This window comes from Empidonax traillii, unplaced genomic scaffold (genome assembly GCF_003031625.1).
Source record: "Empidonax traillii isolate 1590-97213 ecotype Southwest subspecies unplaced genomic scaffold, ASM303162v1 scaffold100:size1405979, whole genome shotgun sequence".
In the NCBI taxonomy this organism is placed as follows: Eukaryota; Metazoa; Chordata; class Aves; order Passeriformes; family Tyrannidae; genus Empidonax; species Empidonax traillii.
Genome location: NW_020955293.1, coordinates 602,880 through 628,647, shown reverse-complemented (window position 1 = coordinate 628,647; position 25,768 = coordinate 602,880). Strand labels below are relative to the sequence as shown.

Below are 25,768 nucleotides of genomic sequence, written 5' to 3'. Positions count from 1 at the left end.
AATTAAATATACAGATTTCTTTAGATGTGTATTCAATATATAACAAGATTTATTGCTGTATTCTGGGTCAGATTCTATTCTCAGCCATACCACTGTAAAAGTGAAAAAAATTAACTGAAATCATGAAATTACAACTTCATAGAATTTTTTATGTTAAGGGATTTACTCCAGGTTTATACTGTATTATTGAAAGCACAGTTTGTTTATTGGCACAAAACACAACAGCATGAATTTGAGGAGTGTTTTGCTATTTACCTGGTTTGTTGTACTTTGCAGTGCATTTGAGGTATAACATGGTCTGGACAGACACTCACATTCTTTTTTTCTCCATCCTGAACCATGTAACATTGATTTAGATGTATTCTGATATGCTGAAACTTGAAGTGCTATTTTGTGTAATGTAGAACCCACTATTTCTTAGTTGAGAATTCAGTGGTGTCTATAGTAACAAAGCTATGTGCAGATGTGCCAGTCTGCAGGTTGAATACGCCATTTCGGGAGTTTATTCTTCTCTTGATACTTTTGAACAATGTTTATATCAGTGGGAGTTGTGGATAATTATCCAGGGGAGAATGAGCACCTGTGTGCTGTAATGTCAAAGCCATATTACAATGCTGTGACAAGTCCAAGTGACAAGGAAAGCAGAATGAGAATGAATCTCACTCTCCAAAGTGAAATTTGAAGCCTATTTTTGTATGATGGCTGCAACGATTGTTGTACCAGTTGTTCAAGGATTTTGGTCCTCTTGCTCAGCTGGGCAGAATGCAAAACAAGGAAATGTTCATACTTTCTGCAGTAGTGGCTGAATGCATTTCAATGGGCTGGAGTGTCACTTGTGATTTATTGCCCATTTTTGTTCTTTTATGTGTTACATTTGTCATTTTTGCAGTGACAGTTTCATCTATAAAACAGTATAGTTACAAGAAAATGTTAAGAGGATACAGGAGTGCCATGGGAGCTGCTGTTTCCTTTTCTCCTTCTTTTTCCCCTTAGTATGTTATGGAGTCAAATGTCAGGTTTTCTGTAAGACAGTGCAGCCAGAGCATCTACGATTTTAAGCATATGTACATTTTCCACAGAGCACCTGTAGAAGAGCTTAAGTTAACAAGACCTAAGAGTGCCCAAAAATAATGCTGATAACAATTCACAGTTGGTGAAATAACCCATAATATAAATACAAGCCCTTTCCTGCTGCAGACAGTAGAGAACCTGAGCTGATTAGAAGTCAGTTAACAGTGGGATTCTATTAGTGATATTAAGTACTCCGCTTCGTGTTTTACAGTAATAATAATTCCTTTAAGGTTTTCTGAAAATGAATTATCAACCTTACTTTTGAATGCATTCCAAGTAACTACAGAGAAACCAGAGGCTCTGAACAGGGCTTCAGGACCTTTTCGCATTCAACTCCTCTTACTCTGAACAGGTAGGGTTGGAGACAGTGGGACCTTTGCAACTCCTGCGTAAGTAGGGGAGTAGAGAGGATAAAGTGCAGTGGGTCATATCCATGGTTTTGCTCTGGCCGTTGATGCTTACAGTTGGCCAAGAAGGTGTGGGTTCTCCATCTACCTTGGCACTTTATCACCAGAGGCAGCTGGTGTTACAGAACTCGGATAGGAACAACTGGAGAAGATCCCATGACCTAGGAGAAAGTATCAGTCTTCTCTTACCCTTTAGGAAGGACAAGTAGCCTAATTAGGTATGTTTTGCATTGAAGCAGTAGTTTTTCTCTTAGTCAGATGAACTGAAAAGTTGGTTGCCACAGAGGTTATAGTCAGTCATTGCAGCGGTTGTGTTACGTCCCTCAGGTTACGAAACCGACTTGGAAATTTGAGCGTCCCAGTCTGTAGCTGAGAGAAAAATATGATTTCAAGTATCACTGTCTGATATCTCTTTAATTGAGTGAGTAAGCTGAATTTAACTTAAACCAGTAAAAATGGGTCTATTTGGTTCATCCTAGCTTGACAAATAATCTATTTTCTTAGTAATATGTAATCTTAATGTCAGGATATCTGTGAGGCTATTTGAAGTTGGACTGGGGAGAGAGGCTGCTTTCCTTGATCTCCTTACAGAGAATGGAAACACAAAACCCAGTCATGAGAGTAACACTGTGAGTGAAATCACCAGGATAAATTCTTAACAAAATGAAGGAATCTCTACCATTTGGATAGTACTGGTACTGTTCAGTATCACACCTAATCCAAAATATTTAAACACCAGCATGTACAGAGAAGCAAAAAACAGAAAACAAAGCGAAAATACCAATAGGTAATTTTGTAGCGTGGCTATATGTCATATACTGTATTATTTCATTTCTGTATTAAAAAAACTATGCCTCTGATTTTTACATTCGAAGCAGAACATTTTGCATATACCACAATGAAAAATTAACGAGAGATAAGGGAAGAGAGGGAAACTCAGAGATATAATAAGTAACTAAAAAACTCCAGTGAATTTGAACGTTTCCCATCTGTAGTTATTGACTGTATTCATAAAATGCTAAACAATTAGAATTCTAATTCCAAATAAAATGTCAGATCAGTTGTGGGTAAAATAATCTGTAGTCCTCAGAAACTGCAAATGTGGTATTTGTATCACTGGAGAGTTTAACAAATGTGTAATGCTATATTACATGGATTACCTCTCTGTTAATGTATAGATGAACATTCAGATGTGTTGCAGTTGAATAGAGTAGCTCAGTAAAGAGGAGAGTAATACTGCCAACTTTAATCAAGAGTTACATAACATACTACATTTGGCAAAATGATGTTTCAGCAATTCACTCAATTGAGATTCCTTGAAATAACTGAAATCTTAATAAATATCTCAGCTGCACTTTGCTGAACACTGTGCAAGCCATGACTTGTAGTTATTGGTGGGTTCTAAACACCTTCTTCAGACAATATATTGAAAATGTCCTTTTCTACAGTAATGGGAGTTTGACTGCAAGAACTGATGATTTTAGAGGTCTGAGAAAGTCATTCAAGTATATCTGTGCATTTCCAAGTCTTCATTTCTCCAAATATTGAATTTTCCTTTCCTTCTCTTAATCTGATTTTCTGTTACTGCTGACCACTAAGAAGTTTTTGTTTACATGGTAAACTCCCATTCAAATAAAAGTTGAATCCCAGTTTTACATAAAAGTGAGCGGAAGTTGATGTCTTAAAGGGTTTCAAGCTGTCAAGAGGGGAAATAAGTATTATCAGGTTCTCTTTCATCTTTTGAGTTCATATCAGAAACACAAAGGGAAACGGAGGAAAAATGGTAAATTGTCATTGTTCAGAAGCAAATAAAGTATTCTTTAAACTTTTTTGAAGCAAAGCAGTTGCACTTTTCAGTGTGCTGTCATTGAATTAGACCACTTCTGGTTATGAGTAAATGTGTCAATAATTAAAAGTGAAAAGAACTGATGATAAAATTAACTGTTTAAGGCATTCTTAATAAAATAGGACAGATGGAGGTTTTCCTTTACCCCCTAAAACCTACATGAAATATACGAAAAATGAAATGTAAATCAGTGAAAACTATTCATAGGAGGCCTAGTTTATTCTTGTCCCAGTACTAGAATATTAGTGCGTTCAACAGTGTTTCAGTCTGGAAAGGTTTTTTTATTGTCAATACTGTAAATGTTTCTGAAATGTGAACAAAAGAACTGCTACACTGTATCGGCACAAAGACACATTTAGAATTCTGTGGAATTATTTTTCCTTTGTTGTTTGGATTCTCCTTTCCAGTTCCTCTAGCCAACCTGCCTGACCAAAAACAGTGTTGACTCTGAAAAGCTTTAAAAGAAAAAAGATTTTGTGTCTTTTTTTCCTACTTTTTATAAATTTATCACTAATATATTTTTATATTTCTGCATTTGTCATTATATGTATAATTCCATTTATTTTTTAGTAGAATGGACTGTGTTGTGCTTCTTTCCAAGAAAACACGTAGGTAGTGAGTAATGATAAGTAAATTCCTAGAGTGTGATTGTTTTTGAAGGATTTCTGAAGAACCCTTCATAAGGGTTACAGAGTGAAGGGAGGGTGGTAGTGGAAATCACCAGGAATGTCAGCTTCATCTATGAGCCAACTGCAGCACAGGCCGATAAATCCGTGGGTGTACAGACCTTCCCCTGGGGATTCCTATACTGCATTGTCCTTCTGGTCCTTTCCTCCCAATGGCAAAGTAACCGTGCCTTCACTGACTTTCCATTGGGAACTGTTCATTAGTGTTCATCGGAAGATGGTACCTCACTCCACTACTCCCTACCCATAGCTTCAGGTTACTTTATTTCCATGCTGGATGCGGTCCCTTGCATTCATGAATGGAAAATAAAACAGCTGTGTTTGTCCAGGCCAAGAACATTTAGTTCTGTAACTGAGTTTCACCCTGAGTAGGTCAGCTCCAGAAACATTACTGTGATGTGACTTCATGTCTTCCCTGCTTGGTGAAGGCCAACTGAGTACTAGAAAACATTTTACCTCCCCTAAAGAAGGCAGACTTCATATCCTCACCTTTTCAGTTTCTAAAGGATAGCTAAAATAAACTTTCAGTGATGCCTGATACTTCTTGACACATCTCAATATACTTTCAAGTGTAGATCTGGTGTTAAAAGCCGGAGGTCTCCTTGAGCAAATGTCCTTGGTGTGGGTGATGATAAATAGTCCACTGCTTCTATAGGGATGGTCTGAAAGTGATGCTGACTTGCTTAGAAAATGCATTGTGTACGGGCAGGATTAGTCTGGACTGATTGCTTTCAGTTGCTCAGCGCTAATTTGAGTTACTCTTCTACTCTGAGTACTGTTTGAGATTATGTAGAGAACCATAAAATCAAATATTTTAGGTCTAAAGGCTCCTCTTGTTGTATAGTATACCTCTATGACTTCTTGTTCACGGAAGTCATGTTTGTAAGATGCAGTTGCACTCCTAATGGCTGCAGGTGGCATGTCTTCCGCTCAGCATCAGCTGGTAACAAGCCCTATATTTCAAAATACTGTGACGCCTGAGGTTTCAGCTCTTGCTGGTGCCTCTTTCTTAGACCTCCTCATCCTTGTTCAGAATGAGACCTACGTGTATACAGCTAATTTGATGCAAGTATGTTCTCCTTACTCCTCAGTCAGCCTTGGTCAGAAATTTGTGTCTTATGACGTCATATTGACCTTTGCTGTGTTTGGGTAGTCAGAGAGTAGTTTGGTAAAGTTTGACCCATTTTCTTCTTTCCATACTAGTGAGGAGAATTTTGTCTTTCACTTCAGTGGTGAGGTCTGTCTTTCAGATATGCTGCCATGACTTTTCCCTTTGTTGACATAGAAATCTGTCATGGGCACCGTTGTGGCTGCTTCTCCAGCCACACATAGTGAGTACTTGTAAATATGTAACAACCCTTTTTTCTTCAAAAAGTAGTCTAAAGTGTGTGGGAATACCCTTTAGGGGCATTTGAAAGCTTAAGGTTCCAAAGGCCTTATATTTTTTTCTTTCATAAAATATTTATTTCCAAGAAGAAGATAAGCTGTGTCTGCGTATCTGAGACTTGTTAATAATTTTTGGTTGTTATGTAGCTATTGAGTAATGTTTAAACATCCCTTAATGATCTCAGTGCCATTAAAGTCTGAGGGCTTACACTTTCTTCCAGAATGAAGGAGGGCTTCCAACACCTTGGGTGCCTAGTAGAGAGGAAAATTTTTATGAATTTTAATTATTTAAATTTCTTTGATTAAAAGGCAAGATAAAAGAAGAGCTAGCAGAAAGGTTGATGGTTTTATTGCAAAGGAACAAATGAGCTGTTTGTCAAGACTTGCTTGCTTATAAGTCCCTTCTTTAAAAAACACAGTCTCCAGTAAAATCCAGTCTAAAGAGTCTGGATTAAAATCCTATTAAAAAATAAACTGTGATGAGACCAAGACATATGTGTCAAACTGGGAACTTTATTTGTTTTAAGCATGTTTTGTAAAGAATGTTATTATTCCTGACAATTGGAAACACAGATGTTTAACCAAAAATGTCTTTCTACTCACATCCACCAGTGAGAGATACAATTCATTTGATAGTCAGTTAAATGAGTCCTATTTGTGCAGTTCTTTGTAACCTATATTTGCATTTTCCTAAAGCATATCACAAACAAAATTAATAATTCATAATTATTGTTACGCAGCGGAGCCTTATTTTGATAGTCCTTTACCACAGACCTAACAAGTCTGTTTCTTCCTGCATTTGAAAAATATCAAATAAAAAATGTCCAAATCAAGAGAGTTGTCCTACGGAAGTACAGAAAACCTTTTTTAGGAAAAGAAGAGCCATATGTATTGTGCTGATGATCATAAATTGCAAAGAAAACACTGTCCTGCTAAAGTGTAAGTGCTGCTTGTCCTTTTTTCCCAGACATTAAAAAAATAGATTGGTGAGCACTAACACGTCATAGGAGGGAAAATCGAACTACATTGATTTCAACACTTAAACAGCTCCTGTGCTTAGCAAAACAGAAGGAGAACATAATCTCTGCCATGTAGAAATAGCAGTTTATACATGAGTATTTCCAAAAGAAACCAGGAACAAAAAGGAAAAAGTATTGTAAAAGGAGAGATAAACAGAACTTACTCTGAGACATTTACTAAACTAATATATTCAAGACATGGAGTAGAGAGAGGAACCTGAAAAAATACTGATCAAAACCACCTTTTGGCAGAAAGTATACCCTGCCCAACAACACTTCGTAACTTCTGCCACATGGACAAAAACCCTACAGTTTTGAAGGAGAATGAGAAACACTGATTGGAAAGTTAACAATGAAGATGGCAAGAGAAACGTCTCCCTTAGCTGGAGTTCTACCAGGAGTAATAAAACAAAGACTTTGTTAAGCGGAATACATGCTGGCTAGCAGATGAGGACTGAATGCCAGTCACTTACAGTATAAACAGAATAGCCAGGGTGGTAATTTATTTCATCTAGAAATCTGTATGTGTTTTGGGTCTTCTCCAAGACAGTCTCAAATCCTGGCATCTGGAGTGAACTTGAAACTCATAAAAAGCTCTTTGGATGGGCTTGTCTTTTCACAACATCAGTAATACTGCTACAGATTTAAAAATGAGGGTACCATTTTCTGCAGCCATGGGTGAGATGAGGGTAGAAATGCCGAGGAAGTTTCTGGAGGACACCAGTCAGTTTGCACTACTGCCCCATTTAGTATTGCAGTTTGTGATGTAGGATTGGGTTTCCTGTTGGTCATTTGACATTTATAAGAAGGACCCACCTCAGTGGAGCACCTCTTTTCATATCAGTAACGTTTTCACACTGCCCTTTATCCCAACCCTTTTCTTATGGCACCTCTGCTTTTCCTGCCTTTATGTTTATGAACTTTTATGTTGATTCCTTCCTTGAAACACCGCAACCAACATAATCTGTAAATACATTACTCTGTCCCTCAAATCCCACTTGAAGATCTGTTTCTACTGTGGTAGCAGCTGGAAATGCTGAGTGATACCAGCTAGCTAGAAGAGCAGGAAGGATAGAACTGTTCATTTATTTGGGTATTGTGAATGCATTTCCTTAGGGGGTTTTGCCTCCCCCTTCCACCTGTGATTGCCACACCTGCCTGTTACAGCCTAGCTCAGCTAGGCAGTATGCTTTTAGTGCTAAAGATTGCTTCACTGTGTGCCTGCACTGTTCTTAGCACAGTCGGGCTCCCAGTCTGATTTACAGCTCCTAGACAAATAACAGAGAGCAATAATGATAGTAGCCTTTGTGATTCGCGTTGTCCTTGCAGAGTGTGGGCAGATCCAAGTTCTCTGATCTTTCAGTCTTCTTACTTTCTGGCAGGGACAAAAGCATCCTAGTGATGGATGTTTCAAGGAAGATTCACACCTCTCTGCCTTGCTTCTACTTTGTACCATTTTGCATGATTTCTGCCACCTAATCATGGTGCAACTGTCACGCAGGGGTATAATGTTTCATTTTCCTGACTCACTCTGTGAAATAACTCAAAAGTAGGTGCTGAGACATGATAGTTTGAATTGCACTGCCTGCATAAAAAAAATCACAGTCTAGTTACTAACTCAAAAAGTTAGTTTCAAGTTTGACTGGAAACTAGGGTGATGTGAACTAACTGTATTATTACTTTAAAGCCTTGTAAAGTTAGCCATTACATCAGTCACTGGAACACCTGTGGATGAAAGGCAGTTGGAAAGGCTTGCAAGTGACTTATCAAGCACGTACTTTTTGAGAGCTTAAAGCTGTAGAAAGGAATAAAAAAGTCATCAATTATGATCAGCCTTGAGTGGGAGAAATAAAATGAGAATGGTCTCCTTAATTAGTTGAAGGGATTATTTGTTGATGCAAATAGGAGAAGAAACATGGATTTTTAAAAGATTGTTTTAGACAAAGCAATCTACAGCTAGTTTTTAATACTAACAGCTTTTTTCTTTTGTTAGAAGTATAACCAGCAGCTCCTAGACTTTTGAACCAGGGTTATTTTATTGGTCAGTCTACTCTATACAGTAGTAAGTCATTTCTGAGTATCTTTTTTGGAAGGGACTGAGACACATTGAGAAGCAAGACCAAAGTTTGTTCATTTACAAAGAGAAAAGGAGAGAGATTTGTTTTTCAGTTTGGTAGAGGTCATTTCTTTTAATAAAGAACATTTTCATTGATTCTGGAAAACAAGATAATGCTTGCATCTAAGTCAGAAGAATGATATTTTGCTTGACTAGTTCAGTCAGCAAACAGTCTTAGTTTCCATTTAATGACAAGTAGTTCTTTTCCAACTTTTCTATCCATAAACTACCTACTAGAGATTATTCTTTATAAAGTCTTGAGGTTGATCAGTAACATGATACTTGTGCCTTCTGAGTGAGAAAGGAAAGGGAAATTCTGCACCCAAGGAAGTGGCAGAACTAGAAATTCTTCAAAGAGTTGTTTGTTTTTTGTTTTTTTTTTACCCTATCTTCTAGCCCATAGTGCAGACATAGAAATTTAACTGCACGAACTAATTTAAGAATTCAGAGTATGACAGACATCAAATATTACCAACTACAATATAATTCAGTTCTCAATCTGAAGAAAAATGTCATGAAGTGGCTGAATAATCACTATAAACTTCAGAGAATGGGATTCCAGTATTAAGGAAAAGTTAGTGGAATAGGTCTTGAGAGTAAAAAATAAGTGAAATACTATCTTCAGGTGTTTCATGGGTACTACTTAGAAATACTATCACTGGGGCTTGCGAAGTGCTGAACAAAATGGAACCCATGAGGAAAAGTCATAAATCAGGCCAGCTGAATGCCATTCTTCCTAAGTGAAGAAAAAAAAAAAAGATATTTCACATTTTAAATGCTGCTGTAGAGAGAACCACAAAGAATAGGGAATAAATAAGTAGAAGGGAAATTAGAATTGCTTAGATTAATTCGAAGAGTAAATATCTAAGTGTGTAGAACTAAGCAGTGTTACTGTCTTCCATTTTATTCAGTGCAGGAAGCCTCGGGAAATACTTTGCTGGGTTTTGTGGCACCTTAGGGTTTATCTGTAAGCGTATGTCTTGTTTTTCACTTCTGGCAGGAAGCACTCTAGTTTGTTTTCATCAAGTAAAGACTTTCCAAAGTCAGCACCTTAATCCTTTTTAAACTGGCAGGAAACATTTCCTTGTCCTTTCATTTTCTAAGCAGCTCCCTGGAGCTATCCTGCAGTTGCTGCTCTTTACTGACCTATTGTCTTTCTAGAGGTGCACCACAGTGTATGTGTCAGTTTGGCCTTGATTATTTTGGGTCCACTAGCCCAGACAGTCTCAGTAAGAAAAGTGAGATTATTTTGCAAGGTTTAAAGTCAGTCTTCTGTATCCAAGGGTAGAATCAAAACCTTAAAATTAAAAGGAACAAAAGAAATACAAATAATTAAAAATTACTGTGTCAGAAAAAGTGGTTGAAACAATAATAATAAAGAAACCACCAAGGTTTAGTAGCATCCTGATACAGTAGTGCATAGGTGGTTACACTGTTTCTCTAACGAAAGATGACATTTGACTCAATTTTTTTATCATGTGTCAGTACAGAAGAGCAAAGGAGAAACCACAGCACCTTTTTTTTAGACTTACAATAGTACTTTTCCCAATCTCTCTTGAAAACATACAAAGAAAACTCAGTGCACAGATTGACATTGCAGTTTCTCATGAGGGAGAATGAACCTCAGAACTACTGCCCCTAGCTTCCTCAATCACCTTAGGCACAGCCCACCCTTCTCTCCATGGTGCCAGTGCAATTGCCCGGGTGGCTATAGGTTAAAAGTCAGTTAAGAAGTAATTATGAGGTGAGAGGCAGATATCACTTTGGAACAACATCTGCCTATCAAACAGAAACTAGAGAGAAGTAAAATGACGCTGCTTATCGTAGCTAATGCACTTTAGGATTTAATAATAAATGCGGAACGGTGTGTTTATTAAATGTGTGTAAGAGTCACTGTTGGGGCAGCAGCTCTTGATTATGATGCTAGATGATACGTGTTAGCAGGATTCACACAGGGCTGTGAAGAATTTCAACAGGACAAAAGCAAACTGAATGAAGAAGTAGTTCCAACTCGAATTGCAGTCTTGATAAATGCTGTGTAGTGTTCAGCAGAGCTAAACTTAAATGACCTCTGACTCATAAAGGGTTCAAAACTGAGCACTGCACTGAAGAAAGGGATGCAAGTTTCATTGTAAACAATGCGCCAGTGACACATTCAATGTCCATCTGATATTGAAATCATCTCCCTTAGCATTCTGCATGGTTTTAAGAGCAGGTTTGAAGTACGTTAAAGGAATAAACAGTATAAATAAAATGAAGGAAGTTAATCCCAAATTTCTAATATCAAAAGACTCGAGGGATGCTCAAGAAAGGTGAAAGGTGGCAGATTTGGTTTTTTTACCCAAGTAGATTTTGGAAACCACTGACACAGGGAAAGGAGCAACATTCTGTTGGGGAATGAATGAGTTGCTGAATGGAAATAAAGGAGAATTGAGATAATCCAAATATTTGGGGGGCTTATAATAATAATTAGTGATAGGAGTTTTTAAAAGGCTTGTCAAACACCATGTTTTCAGTTTAAGACGATCTCTGTTCTGAGTCAGGCTGAATCCATTACTGTGAGAAGCACTATGCTATTTTTAATTTGAATTGACATTACGTGTCTTTTCATAGAAAATTTGGGATGATCCTTCAATTGGATAATCAATAGATTCAACATGGGAGTTTGAGTGTCCTGATGTTAGGCCCTATATCTCTTCTTGTGTAGGCTCGCTTTGGAGATTTTGCAATAGTGGTGAATTCCTCAGCTTGTCCATGACTCTCAGAGGGTAATGCTTTGTCTCATTGAAGGCATTTCATGAAAGTTATGTTCCATCATGTGCAGAAAATGTGTGTGGTAGTTTAAGTCTTGCTGGTTCCACTGAGGTGAGGACCATGAGCTGTTAGAGACATAACACAGATAGAACACACTGGATAGCTGAGAGTTCTCTGTAAAAATACAGCAGTAGTGCCTTCACTAACTTCATCTGCTTAGCACTCATGTTCCCAAAACTAACACTGGAAGCCTTAACAAAAGGAATAAAACCATAAGGCAGAAATTGTTGTTTAGAAGGCATTACTGATGAGTATTCCAGTAGTGTGGGGTAGCCTGAAGGAGATAATGAAGAATATACTCTGGAAGGAACTCTGTAAGTTGCATCTAAAAAGACACTACTTGTTGTTGACTTCACATTCTTCCTTGCTTGGATTTTAGATTTAAAAGAGAACTTTGGAGTCCTTCTTATGTCTTAATATTTGCATCATACTTGGTTCACTGTTTGCCAAATTCAGCTCAACAGCTCCTTTATTCATGAAGATGATCTAGACATCTACTGCCTTTGGAATGCTGTGAAGATTACAACAATATAGAATTTAACAAAATTATTTATATGTGATACAGGAAAATAAAAATAGAACTGTTTATATTGGAATTTTATGCATCTATATTGAAGAAAATACAGAGCCAGATTTTGTCGGGATTTTGCTAATTCAGAACAGTATGTGTGTATTTCTATCAAACTAATACTCTTGTGGGACTGGGCATAAAGAGAGGGAGCCCATCATCCTCTCTGATTTAGCACTCATTCTAAGTACCACAGCCAGAATTTTCCCAAGAACCTGGTTCCTGCAGTTAGCTTTAGATATGTTTTGAAGGATGGTTATCACTTTTCTGGCAAGTTTTCCTGGCATTCCTCCTGACAAGGAGTTTTGAAGATGTAGTCCAAAAGTGTAACTGTGGGCACTCAGAAGTGCTCTCGATCTTAAAATACTCTGGTTAGAACTGAGAAGAGGCATTGGAAATGTTTTCCTTGTACTTTTCAGAAAATATCTCTGCATGTAAATTAGGCATTACTTTGCTTTCTTTCCAGAATAATGAAATGAAGAAACAAGTAAAACATTGTTGGTGCTTTCAAAATCCTATCTGAAAGAGCAGATCTTATCTCAGACAGCGAGATAAGAATGTGGTCTTAAAATATTTCACTTTACTTAGGCTTTACTCTTCCTTTTCCCTTCCCAAAAAAAAGCTACAGCAGGAAAGCAATCCATAAATCCCTGTGTCCATTTTATGGCATGGTGCCTCAAATGATGAATGCTGTCACGTTTTGATTAAAAAAAAATGGAAGTCCATAAAAAACCCAAAATCAGCTTAGTGAATTGAATGTTGCTTCCTTAACGTTTTTCATCCTGAACTCATTTAGTAGGGGAAATGGATATTTCATCAGACATGGATTTGACGTTCCATCACATTATACAGTAAACAGTACAAACGATGTTATTTTTTTTAAATGGAGAAGCTGGAAGAGCTAAGACAGTAGCTGCTGTAAGGCACTGGTTATCTCATTTAAACAGATATTAAATGTAGGTGCCAGCGGTGTGATCATCAGCTGCTTCCCACTTTGTGAATAAATTGCTTAGAAGGAGTCTTTTTTCCTACCAGATGTGACCTAGATTTAGATTTCCAAAGGCAAAAAAAAAGTCTATTGTGTAAAAAACAATTGCGGGTAAAATGCATGGTAAATGAGCTTATCTCACTTTTCCAGGTGTTTAGGCTAATATGTTATGGAATTACAGCTTCATTTATGAAAAATAATTGAGGAAAATGTTTCAGCAAATCAAATTTGGATAAAGGCTTAGTATAGTTATTGTGTTGTTAGCAAGTTTCTAAATGGCAGGAAGAAAAGGGAGCCAGCACAGATAATAAAAATATAGAAATTTTTGAATCTGTGAAGAGGCTCCTTTAAGAGCGTTAGGTCTGGCAGTGGTATCTGCCTGTGTTGTGGTCTTGCGAAATGTCTTGGAACGTATATAGAGAATTCTATTCCCAACAATGCATATGAAAGCAGGATTTTTTCTTAGAAGACCTAGTATTGATATCTGTTGGCCCTGGATAAGACTAATAACACTGATAGGTTAAGTATACAAACATCAAAAGAATAACACCTTTATTCTTTTCCCTCTTTCTCATATAATTATTCCATAGGGGCTGCCACTCGAAAACCGGACCCAGAGCCTGAGAAACAGAGCGACCATACTGTTAAAATTGCTGGAGTCATTGCAGGCATCTTGCTGTTCGTCATTATATTTCTGGGGGTCGTGCTGGTAATGAAGAAAAGGTGAGCAATTAGTGGATGTTTTCCATGTACATAGTCATATTGCATCTCCTATGACAGTTCTCAATTTGGTAACGGTAGAAGTGTCCAGCCACCTTCATGTCCACAGAGAAATAATGTTTCTCTCTTTGTTATATATATATACACATACATATATATATATATACCAATTAGAGGTTAGTGATTCTAGCACTTTTTATATCAGTACTGCATGATGGGCTCTAATAACAGAAGAATATCTCTGTCCTGTGAGTCTCCACCCTATTCAAGAGAACAGCTGAAAATTAGATGTGGTTTCATTATTTCATGTAAAAGAAATTCTTAGTCAAACAGGAACTAGAGCTAAGGTAGTTTGTGCTAAGAATGAGGAGTATATTCTTTTGCATAAACTTCATTCCCTGAAAACAAAGAAAAATGTTACAATGGTGCTGAATGTTTCCAAATGCTGGTTCAACACACTCACGCATACATTGTTTTGTTTCAAATATCATTTGAAAACTGCTACAGTATTAGAATAGTGAGGCTTTTAAAACTGTTTGCCTTTCTCAACACTATAAAAGGAAAAATCATAATGGGAAAAATATCTCATATCCAGGGAGGAGGAATAGATAAGAAAAACACCCCCATGTGATCTTAGAAGCTAAGTCTAGACTGGGAGAAATTAATTAGCAAATAGAATTAAGGTTTTAGGTTGTATCCTGAGAAATGTGAGATTTGCAGCTGTTAGAGGTGGGGTTAGGAGTGTGCAAGTGCTGTGTAAAGGGGCTGAGTCACAAATTCTCCTTCCACTTCTGCCACGTCTCCTTACTGTCCCATAACCCCTGACCTCCCTGCTTTGCACTTTGTATTATCCCCTTTTCATCCTTTGAGAGCAATCCTGGCCTCATTTTACTCATCCCAACACTATGTGATTTAATTGTATGTTAACTAGTTTGGCAGGTCTGAGATAGTCCAAACCCCTGAGCTGCCTGAATTTCTTCCAGAATTTGAACAGTGGAGGTGCACAGCAAGGGAGGCAGCTGTCTGACAGTGCCTCAGGGCAGGCAACAGAAGTAGCTGCTTTTCACTCTCCTTGAAGACAGAAGCAGGGCCATGAGTTAGAAGGGCTCTGTGAAGAGAAAGGTGAGCTGTGGTCAGGGCTGGGGGCTAGGTCATGACAAGAGGTAGGTAAAACAGTCTAAAGCTGCCATACAGAAGAGCCTGAGACTTGAGCCCCGGGGTAAGTCTGACTGGGGCAATGAAACTGACCCAATAACCAAATCTGCTCAATAAAGTACAGTGTATCAGGGTCCTGCTCTGACTTTGCAGTACTTTTTTCTTCCCACTTCTGATTTCTTGCATCATTCATACCTTCAATTTTAACAGTTGAACTCCCAAACTCCTCCCTAGGGCCAGACACAGAACTTGGCATGCAGGAAGGAAGGCTACTTGCATTTTCTGGCCAATACTTCTTCAAACAGTTCCTGACCAGCATTCATCATTCTCTTGCTTCCCATTCTGAGCCTCTCCTTAGTGTTTCTGCCAAAGGTAGAATGTATTCACCCAAGGGAGACAAGTTCTTAATTTTGAAGGGAGAGCATTGCAAAATGATACAGATAGTTTCAAAGTGAATAAGGTGTCAGTGTCTCTGGCTAAATGCATGCTATGCCAGCTCCTGCTTAATTCTCGAGAGAAAACTCTTTGATAATCTAATTGTTAGAGGCGGGAGGTCTCAGATCCTAAGTGTTTGCATTAATGCAGAAGGATACTTGATTCCTTCTGTCTACCACAGCAGAGTAATTACTATTCATTGTATTTCTGTTGCTAGAAGAAAAGTGTATTATGTGAGCTTCTTTGGGGTTTGGAATAAATCTGCTTGTGACAGAGGTGAAACTACTGAAAGTAAAAATCCAGGAATTCTGTTACCAAATACATACAGTTTCATTATGTAGTACAGAAATAACAATGCCAATAACTTAAACATATCCCAGAATGATGCTGCAGTCTTGAGCAAAACAAACTGAATTAAAGTGAATATTAAAAAGTAAGAATGGGTCATTTGTGTAACAGGATGTGACCAGGTGTAAATGAGAGTTTCATGAGGTGGGTATATCATGATCCAGGCCTTTAAAGCATCTGCTGTAGCATAGAAGATCTTGAATATGATTACACTCATGACTTAAGCAAAAGATGAACAGATTATTCAGTAGATTGTTATTGGTGCATTAATTCACTAGGCTGCTGAGAGGCCTTGTGGTTTCACCTTAGTTCAGTTACTGTGTATACATTATGCATTTGAAGAAAATGTATAAATCATACCAGAAGCTTAATGTAACTGTAGTAGTCTCACAGTTTTATGATACTTTAGGTGCTACTTTGGGAAACAATCTTATCGAGTTACTATGTCGTTTGACTACTGCACTTGATCATTTTATTTCATTTACTTTATCAGGAACTTTACTGGCATAAAGATCTGAGTGAAAAATAAAATAACACCCTGTAATTCAGTGTCACCTTTCCTTTGAGAACCACTTTGTTCTCTGCACTATTACATGCAGACTCTCTGGGCGACAGTGCCAGGTTTCACCACACTGAGCCTACATGTTCTGAAACTTGTCTTGCTTGGAATTGGCTACAGCAGTATCCCATTCACATTCCACTATGCCAAGGCATATCCCAAGGCTTGTACTTTGTGTTATTCTTTCTTTCACAGAAAACAGTCTTGTAGACTTGATCTCCAGGTTACACTAGTAGATTAAACTTACTCTGGGGCTTCACAGTGCTTAATTAATTTAATTTCAAACCATTTCTTTCCATTGTCAAGAGATTTGGAAAGCAGTTTTACTTAAGTGATAACCACGACTTTGTCCAACACATTCCTTTAATAACCACCTCATTTCACTCAACAACCATTCTTTGCTTGGTTGGTGCCATGCACCACAGATTATTACAGATTAGTCTCTTGAACTTCCAATTCAGTAGCCAAGTAGAGAAGACCAATATTCAAAGCAGTTTTCAGTGCCACACAGTGCTTTGGATATGATGGCCACTATCAAAGCAGTAGGTAGAGATGTTTTGCAAATATCAATAGTCATTAGGCAGAATTATTAATTTCACTGTATAGTGGTCTTCTGAAGTAGTTATATTATAAACCAGGTGGCCTAGAGATTCAGTGTGTGATATGGAGTCACTAGTGAGGGTAGAAACATCACAGACACATTTTCTGTATGGGCACTCAGACTGTGATTGAAGTAAACCAAATCTGTAAACTTGTCCCCTGGGGCGGGGGAAGACTTGGTGCTTTCCGGTTTTTCTCTCCACTTGGTTGTTCAGAGTTCTTTATCCGTTCTGTTCTATCTTTTCTTTATCCATTCGCATTCCTGCATAAAGGTGTCATGTAACATAGCCTAGAAACCTGCAAGCTATTGCTAATACCGAAAGGGTAATGCCTGTGCAGTGATTCATCTCTCTGAAGTCAGAATAATACCAATAAGCTTTCCCTCCTCAGCTGTGCTCTGTATCTCTCATGTAAGAGTTAACACAAAATCAGATGAGAACAATGCATGTGTTTCCACAATATTGATCCACAATAAAGTGAATTTTGAATCTCATCCTGAATATTAAATCTCGCTTTAGGCCCTTGATTTCTTCCAGTCTTTGATATACCTGCACAGGACTTTATACAAAAGTAAAAAATAAAAAATACAGCAAGTTTCCCTTTTGATCAACTTGAAGTGGAGCAGTGAAAATGAGAGTACTGTTCCCACAGCTTTGGAAAAGCAATAGCAATTAAATCAAGGTTTGCATAAATCAGACACTTAGAGCTTTTTCTCCTTTCTTTTTTTTCTTTTCCTTTATATTCTATGTAACTTAAGTTAAAAAAAAATGCATAAGTTGATAAGTTGTTGATCCAGCATTTGCTTAAAAGCATATATGTCTTTGGGGCAGCTGTTTCTTTTGGGGCTGCTGTCTTGTTGCTGCAGTGGGAGTGCAGTAAGGAAGCCATTATTAAGATTTTATTACATTGGCTTCTGCTTCCATTGTAGAATGGAGTTTTTCTGATCATCACATTTCTCCATAAAGAGGTTACTTTGTTTTGCCTGTCTTTAGTTTTTGTTTTCAGCTGTCTCTATGCCTGAGCTTTCCAGTAGTTTCTAATCTATGCAATTGCGGCATCTAAGTCAGAGTCTCTGGTTCTTGGCAGTGGATAAGCAAGGCTTTTGCACTCAGTGGAGCTGTGCTGGGAATGCATTGTTCCCATTCCATGATAGCAAATCAGGCTGTTCAGTTATACATACACCTTTGCCAACAATTTCAAGCAGTTAGGACAGAAATTGAAAATAATAAGGCTGAAGGAAAATTCCAGCCTCCTCTTCCTGAACCTTGTTTTTCCCTGGAGGCCAACTACAAAAGAGAGATGATGAAAGAAAACACTGTGGTAATGACACAGTTCGAGAAGTTTCTCTTCCAATAGGACAATCCTCCTGTATCCAGCACTGCTGGTTTTGGTAAATTTTATAGTGTGGCCCTGTTCTACAAGTGGTAGTCAGGAAATTTATTTGTGTCTTTAGTCCTAAAGGATATAAAAATGCTTTAGATTGTCACTATATGCAGAAGCAGTTTATTGATATTAAGTAACGTCACTACTGGGAAGTGACTGACAGGCTATACTCATAAGAAAAATTGGCCTAGGTTAGCTAGAATCTTTGCATCAGTTTTTTTAACAGAAAAAGACTTTTCATGTATAGACAAAAACCTAAGTTTGTATTCATTATGTAGGAAGTAAAATGGAACTTTTTCATTTTTATTAATAAAGCTAAATCCATTCACTTAAAAATGGTACTTTAGCATGTGGCCTGAGGACTTGCAAGTATAAAACTTTCTGGTTTTGCAAGATTTTAGTTTGTTCTTTTTACCTGTTTCTTTCAGCGTATTGTATTCTTGATAGTCAAAAACCACAATGCTTTTTTTCAGGGACTTTTATATGGAAAAATCTCACAACTGTAGCAATATAAAAATAACTGGAGCCTGAGACTTCCAATTTTTCTCATCTTACACAAATTCTTAATGGAACATTTACACAATTAAGGCTCCTGGATTTTCAGCATTTTTTTCATAAGGAATAATTTATCTCTATTACATATCTGGCAAAATTCTGCATATAAGAACCATCAGTGCTTCAGTGATTAATTGTATTTATTGTTTTTTCTCAAATTATTATACATCTTTTAGAAGTAGGAGAGTATTTGTACTAATTACATTAAATCTCTCTCGTGGCAACATATGGCAAGAAACAGGGTTGGCAGTGTCATGAGACTCTAAATCAAAGTGAGAGAATAAGTAATTTTGAAAAGACAGGCAGGGGGAAATATAATTATGACTGAACCAGAAAGCAGCCCCTTTCTAATAGCACAGGTCGGTAGATCTGATTTCTTAGGACTCGATCCTGTGGACCTTACTGAATGCAGTGGGGTATGTGCGGGTGGAAGAAGCATGGCACTGTTTTGCAGCTTGCCCCTTACTCTATTCTTAAGATATCTTTCAAAGCTCAACTTTAACAGGTATGCATTTTCCAGATGTGCCACGTGATTAAATATTCAGTATGTAGCCTCTCGTGTTTGAACAATACTGTTTGCATCAGAAAAACGGGAATAAAAACTGGGAAATATTTCTAACGGCATCTTCACACAAAGAAGATGAGAGAGAAAATTTGATGAAAGCCTAGTTTTCAAAGGGATGCCTGAAGCATGTAGCCAGAGGCAAGTTAACGTTAGTTATAGACCTTTGCAAGGCCTGTTTACATGTTTCCTCTGTAGTCAAAGGGCTGTATGCATGTGCTCTCAAAATTACAAATGCCTACATGGTTCCTTTCAGTCTTTTATCTTACCAACATGTGAATGCTACTTGACATTATGCTCAGAGATGTTTTAAGATCTCCAGCTTTTTTTTTAATTGCAGTCAATATATGGAAATCATGTAGGTTGAAACTTACCCCTTTTGGAGAGTTGCAGTCCTGCTTGTAGTGGGCTCATAACTGAGGGAGGGAAAGATGTAAAGCAGAAGAGCATAGCTGGAGGGCTTCTATACTTTGTGCTCACACAAAGCATGTCTGGGTGGAGGATCTGACTGTGCAAGAGGTTATGCAAAACTGACTGAGCCCATATTCCTCAAGCTGATGATGCTAGGTATGCAAAGTTGTTTTTTGTGACATTCATATGGACAGAAATAATGTGGATACAGTATTAGTTCTCATTTTTATCTCCACCACATGGGGAAATACCACCAATGTAATTTTAGCCAGCAAAGATAGCCTTTTTATTTGCATGACAATAAGTATCTTTCTCTTTGGAATTTAAAAGGCTGTTAAAAAGCTGAGATATTAAAAAAGTCGTGGCGATTGATTTTTCTGCTCTGGAAGCAAGTTCAAGTCCTGTCAATGGCAGAACTGATTTCTTTACATAAAGAAAGGGATAGCCTAAGATTCTACAGTGCTGTGACAGGAAGGGAAGCTACTTCATACATGTTTGGAAATTCTGCATTGCTAACCTTGTAACACCATGCTGGAAGTTCCATATCCTTATTCCTAATGCAGCTGAGGTGTAATCAGAGGTGGTTTAGCTCTTTAATTGGGAGTGTTTGTGTGTAGTATATGCAGCTATAAATACACATTAAATACCTAAAATTACTTAGTAGGTGTACTTTAAGATGGTTTAACAGTTGAAGATGCATTATATATTGTATTACTCAAAGTTTTATGGAGATTGGATTTGTCATCTGTCTATTTCAGACACATTGCATGATATGCCCAGATATGCATTCTTGCTACCTTTCATTTGTGTCACCAGTTCAGGTCTCAGTTTCATCTTGATTTTTCATACATTAATATTTGACTTTTCTTTCCTTCCATTTCATCTTTTCCACCACTGCCTAATCCTTCCACCATCATGGCAGAAGAAGCTATCACTCCTACACTTATTACCTGTAAGTAACTTCTTTGTCATCAGAGACACACTTTCTGCCATGTTGTTCCATGCCTAAGTAGTGAATGCTAATATTGAAAGTTCCTGTATGAAAAACATACTTTGTAAAAGTTTTACCAAGGTAAAAACAACATGGTCAATAATGTAATGAAATATTTAGCTTTTAGCTTTGTAACAGTTTCTTATGCCTCGTACTATGCATTAGAGTCCTTTGAATATCATTATGTAATGAATTTTCTTGATTGAGAAGTAGTAGGTATAAATACCACTACCATGTGGATGAGAAATTTTCATGCCTGAGTAACTATTTTCAGAATTTATTTAGTAGTTTCTTTCTCATTTGTTCTGTTGAAAATATAGCATTGGTTAGACATGTACAAGCATTTCCATTTGTTGCTGTGTACATATTACTACTTTTTCATGAATAATGATAATGCGTAAACATCACGAGTTACCATTTCTGGAGTGAATTTCAAAGGAGAGAGCACTAAAAAATGAGGGCAGGATGAAGCATAACTTTCAGTAAGTAACAACTTTTTGTTTTGATACCATCCTTAGTAATACCATTATATGCTTCTTTATTTACCTAAAACCTTCGTTTTCTTCCCTGCTGTCAGCAGGTGATGAATGGGAAGGGTCCTTCTGTGAATTTAGCAAATCCATTTCTGAGGCTTTTCACCTTTACTTGCTTTCCAGGTCCAAGGAGTACATAATAGTTTTTGAATTAACAAAATATTAGAGGTCTGGCTTAGTTGCAAAATGAGACTCATTTAATCTTGTTTAATCTTGTAGGCCAGCAGCACAAATCAGCTGTCCACTGGATACCTGTTTTCTCTAAACCTCAGATTTAAAAGTCATGAGAACCTATGAGATATTTTTATATAGTTAGAGAAGTTTGGGTGTTACTTGCATGAGACAAATATTAGTACTTGTTTTCAAGTACATATGGTAGTAGCATGCTCTTGCACGGAACACATTTCAGTAATGTTTTTATTTAAAAGCAATATAAAGTTTCTCATGTTCCTTTCTAGTTGCTCTTCGGACTTTTTAGGCACAATTTTTCAATTGATATTTTGAAAAAGGATCAAAAATTCATTTGTAGGATTTATGGAAAAATTAGTAAATATTTTCTAGCTTGAAAACTTGGTAAGTAGACTTATGCTTAAAGTGAATGAAAGCAACTTAAATTTAAACCTCTTAGTTAAAATTCCCTAAGACTTCTGAATATATTGAAAGTGCTCATTTGCTTAGTAATTCAGATTTCATATTACATTATTTGACACTCTACATGTAGTGCAATTTTTAAAACTGTTCTTTAAAGCAGTATATTAATGTGAAGGTCAGAAAAAATTATCTCTGCCACAGATACAGTATTTCAAAATGTATTTCTGTGCTTGAGATGAAAAGACCATATTTTCATAGGCATAAAAAAAATAAATTCAGTTTGGGATCATTTAAATGTAGTTCTTTAAAATGTCAAAAGAATATAATACACTAAGTCATATAGTATGTTGTTGCCATAATAAGTAAATATATTTAAATTAATATTTTAATATGATTCATGTCTCAAGGCTAAGTCAAAACCAAAATTGAAACAAATGGAACATTAAAGGAAACACTCTTTCATTATTCAAAGAAATTGAATTATTTTTTTTTCTCTTTTTCCACTGACAGACAAAAATATGTGAATTGGAAGTGGTTTTCTAAGTTTTACAAACAGGTTTTGTCCCCAGTTGTGAAATAATAGGGAGTGTTAATAGTGAATGGAGTAGGGTGTCTCAATTATTTGAAATACTCTCCCAGTGGCTTCAAGGAAAGATCTCTCTTTTTGTTAGTGTGAAACAAATTCAGTAACTTTGTAGCTTGAGTCCATTAAGTCTTCCTAAAGAAACGGTGGAATCTTGACCTTGTACTGTTTTGTTCCCTGTCTGGCAAAAGAAGCGAAGTCAGGGCCCTGAAAAGAGCAGTCAAGATTGTCTGTCAGTAGGAGGAAGTATTTTGGACCAAATTCTCCACCTGTTTACACACTATGGAATTTCATTGAAATTGGAAATCTTAGATGAATGCAGAATTCATTACAGTTTTATTTTTAGCTGAGAAAGTTCATATGGATTATAAAATGTTCTATATTTTGAGAAACATAATTTCAAGTACTCTGCCACTGCTAATTTACCACTTCTATACTGAGCATCATATTCAAATTTACTGATTAGTCATTGTAAATGCAAGCTGTAACATCCAAGCGAGCATCTATGCACTGAAATAGTTACTATTGTCTTGTGTGCTGCTTTCCTTGTGTGCTGTGGGCTCCTTTTCCCTGGTAGACTGCAATCTCTGCCACTTCTAGATCCATCCTAAATTAAAATTAAAAAAGAAAAAATTGGCAGATGCCAGGAGCTGCTGATGAATCATCAGAGGTGGACCTACAGCTGTGCATATTTGGCTGATAATTATTTCTATTTTATCTTGTGTTTACTAGTTAGCCAGTCAAGAGACATTAGAGAAAAGAAGTTGAGTACTGTTATTGAGAATTCTTTTTAATGGGCTTAAGGGCCTTTGCCAGTCTTTCCTCCCACTCCTGCGTTCCTGAAAACTGATGCATTTTTTACCTTTCACCTCAGTCAGGCAGCAGATTTTCTTTTTTATGTCTGGCCATAGTTAGTCCTCTATAAGTTCTTTTGTTCTTAAGATTCGAGCAAATTTAATAGTGCTCATTAACTCTGCAGCAGCTCTTTTGGCTTGGCAGTCTATTCCAGGTGGAAAAAAAAGGAAGAATGGAGATAGTATCATTAGTTACACTTGGAACAACTGGTGTTCCCAGCATGGCAGGCGGCATTGGCATGACTGCTTACTCCTGACACATTTTCTGATGGGCAAAAGCACTGCACCATTGGCAGAAGAAAGAAAAATACATTCAATTTTTTTTGTATGTGTAATTATGCTTGAATGAACTAGGCAAGCCTGTTGTTAAGGTGACAACAAGTACCACTGTGCTGACTGTTGGCCTTTAACTTTTATATTCAAGATTTTAATTTTTATAAAGATTCTGTGCTTGGTGGTCATTATTCACTAGGCAGGAGCTAACAGCTAGATTCATGCGAATTCAAATATCAGACAAAGTGAGTGCTTGGACCATCATAGTTTACTCGAGACACTGTTGCCTGATAGAGAATTTGGGGAATTCAGTTTACCCCAAATTCTTGAGGAGATGATAGTTGCTGATTGTAGCTCTGATAAGTTGCTTTCAATAAAAGACTTCATTGTATTTCTAGGAATAGGATGTACACCAAATTAAAATACAGAGTTGTGAAGGCAGCTTTTGGTGCTGTTCCTCAGTTTAAGCTTGATATCAAAATTGTAAGTTGTGATTATTATTGAAATTAGTTACTTATGCAACAACAGGGCTGCACAGCAGTTAGGTGCATAATTTTATTCTATTTTTGTGCCTTTTCACAAGTCATTTCAATGGGAGACAGTTATTGCCCATTATTCTTTTACAGTCCTAATCATGTTGGGTTCTTCATAGTGTGAAATCTACTGTTGTCTATCCCAGCACTGATAATTTGGTTGGGTGACCTAGAATAGAAATGCACCAAGGTGCATCCTATGTATGGAAATCTCAATCCCAAAGCCCAGTACTGTATTGAAACGTGTAGGACTACAGGCTCTGTTGCCTGGTATGTATGACTCAGACGACAGAATTCATGCTGCAATTGAGCTTTTTCATATAAATGTCAGCCCTTTTCACAAGAATTTAGTAGTTTTGGGCCCAGTTGAAGTATGCTTTTCTTGTATATCTGACTTGAGCTCAGGAGCCTGGGAGTCTGTTCTCACTTAGTTGTGTTTGTGTCTCTTGCTTCACTGGCAGATACTCAGTGCTGGCTTCTGGATCTCTATTCAGAGCCTTAATTTGTGACTTAATTCCCTAGTCCCTTTGCCATTGACCTTATACTTACGGCAGAAGGCACAAGATTAGTAGATTTACAAAATGATCCTAATAATTGAAGTAATCAAATTTTTAAAAAATCAGTGGTATAACAGTGATTTCTGGATAATTCCAGGGAATATGCAGTCATCGAATTTTAAATTTCTGCAATAATTTGAAAACAGTGCTGTATTTTCAACTGCCCCTAGAACCAGAATGAGATCATTAGTTTGCGTCTTGTACATGGGAGAGAATATCGAACAGAAAAACAGGAGTGTGTTTGAACTGTTTGATCTGTTAGACCTGTGATCTCTTCTGAATCTTTAAATATGCGTAGGTACATAGACTTGTATCGTAGAATACCGTACTTATCAAAAATAAACATGGATTCCTTTAATTGTCTTGTAAGCTAGACTTAAATGGTTTGGGGATGTCCCATGAGTTTTGCTGCATCTTGCAAAGTCTACAGTGCCAACATATTAAAATCTTTGGAAAATATTTAGTTCCAAAGTAGCAAGAAGGATGTTCTACTAAATCACCATTGCAGAAAAACACATTTGTGTGCTATGTCTCATATGCTTTGTGTACAGAGGTATCTTTCATGCAGAGATACTGAGCAGTCTCAAAATTGGGATTTTATTTTTAATTAAATTATGCTACGTAATTTAAAAAAAAACTATCTAAAGTTGTTATTTCGTATACTGATTCCTTATATCCTCTGATTCTTTTGGATCTGATTGTACTGCTTTATGGCCAAGGCTTACATTCCCATTTCTCCGTAGAAAAAATTGTAAATAATGCTTAACGCACCAGAATTTATTTTTTTTTTTTAAATTTTGTCAGCTATTTCTGAAGTGTGTGAGCCCCCCAGGACAGTGATCTGACTATATGAAATAGCTTCCTGGAAGTGCAGCAGAGATGAGATCATTCATGTGGAAGAAGAGCTCTGCTCTAGTTCATCTTTTCTGGGCATGTTTAGATACTCACTCCAGGTTACTTTTCCAATACCTGTACTGGAAACTCGTGGTCATTTCAGAACTTATCCAGACTTTTAAAACTAAAATATCCCAGATGTACTGAGTTAGAAACCATAATCTGTACTGCAAGATTGAGGTTTTCAAATAAATAAGTATGACAGAGAGAGGTGACGTATCAGAATTGATTGACTGCTGTGTTGGTCACACAGTCTGTCCTGGTTCCAGCCAGAACAGGGTTAATTTTTGCAGTAGCCAGGAGGCATCATTGCCAGGACTTGGAGGTTAT

The 25,768-nt window shown here is 37.1% G+C and overlaps 1 protein-coding gene across 10 annotated transcripts in view; it reads left to right on the top strand.

The window, feature by feature from the left end:
• PTPRM (protein tyrosine phosphatase, receptor type M) overlaps positions 1 to 25,768 on the top strand; it is a 455,758-nt gene that overhangs the window by 284,869 nt on the left and 145,121 nt on the right. For 5 of the 10 annotated variants that reach the window (XM_027882060.1, XM_027882062.1, XM_027882058.1 and 2 more), the window contains 2 exons: positions 13,492 to 13,624; positions 20,552 to 20,581. In XM_027882060.1, the coding sequence (XP_027737861.1) occupies positions 13,492 to 13,624; positions 20,552 to 20,581 (163 nt within the window). The remainder of the gene's footprint in view (positions 1 to 13,491; positions 13,625 to 20,551; positions 20,582 to 25,768) is intronic. The other 5 variants (XM_027882059.1, XM_027882057.1, XM_027882064.1 and 2 more) reach the window with 1 other exon arrangement.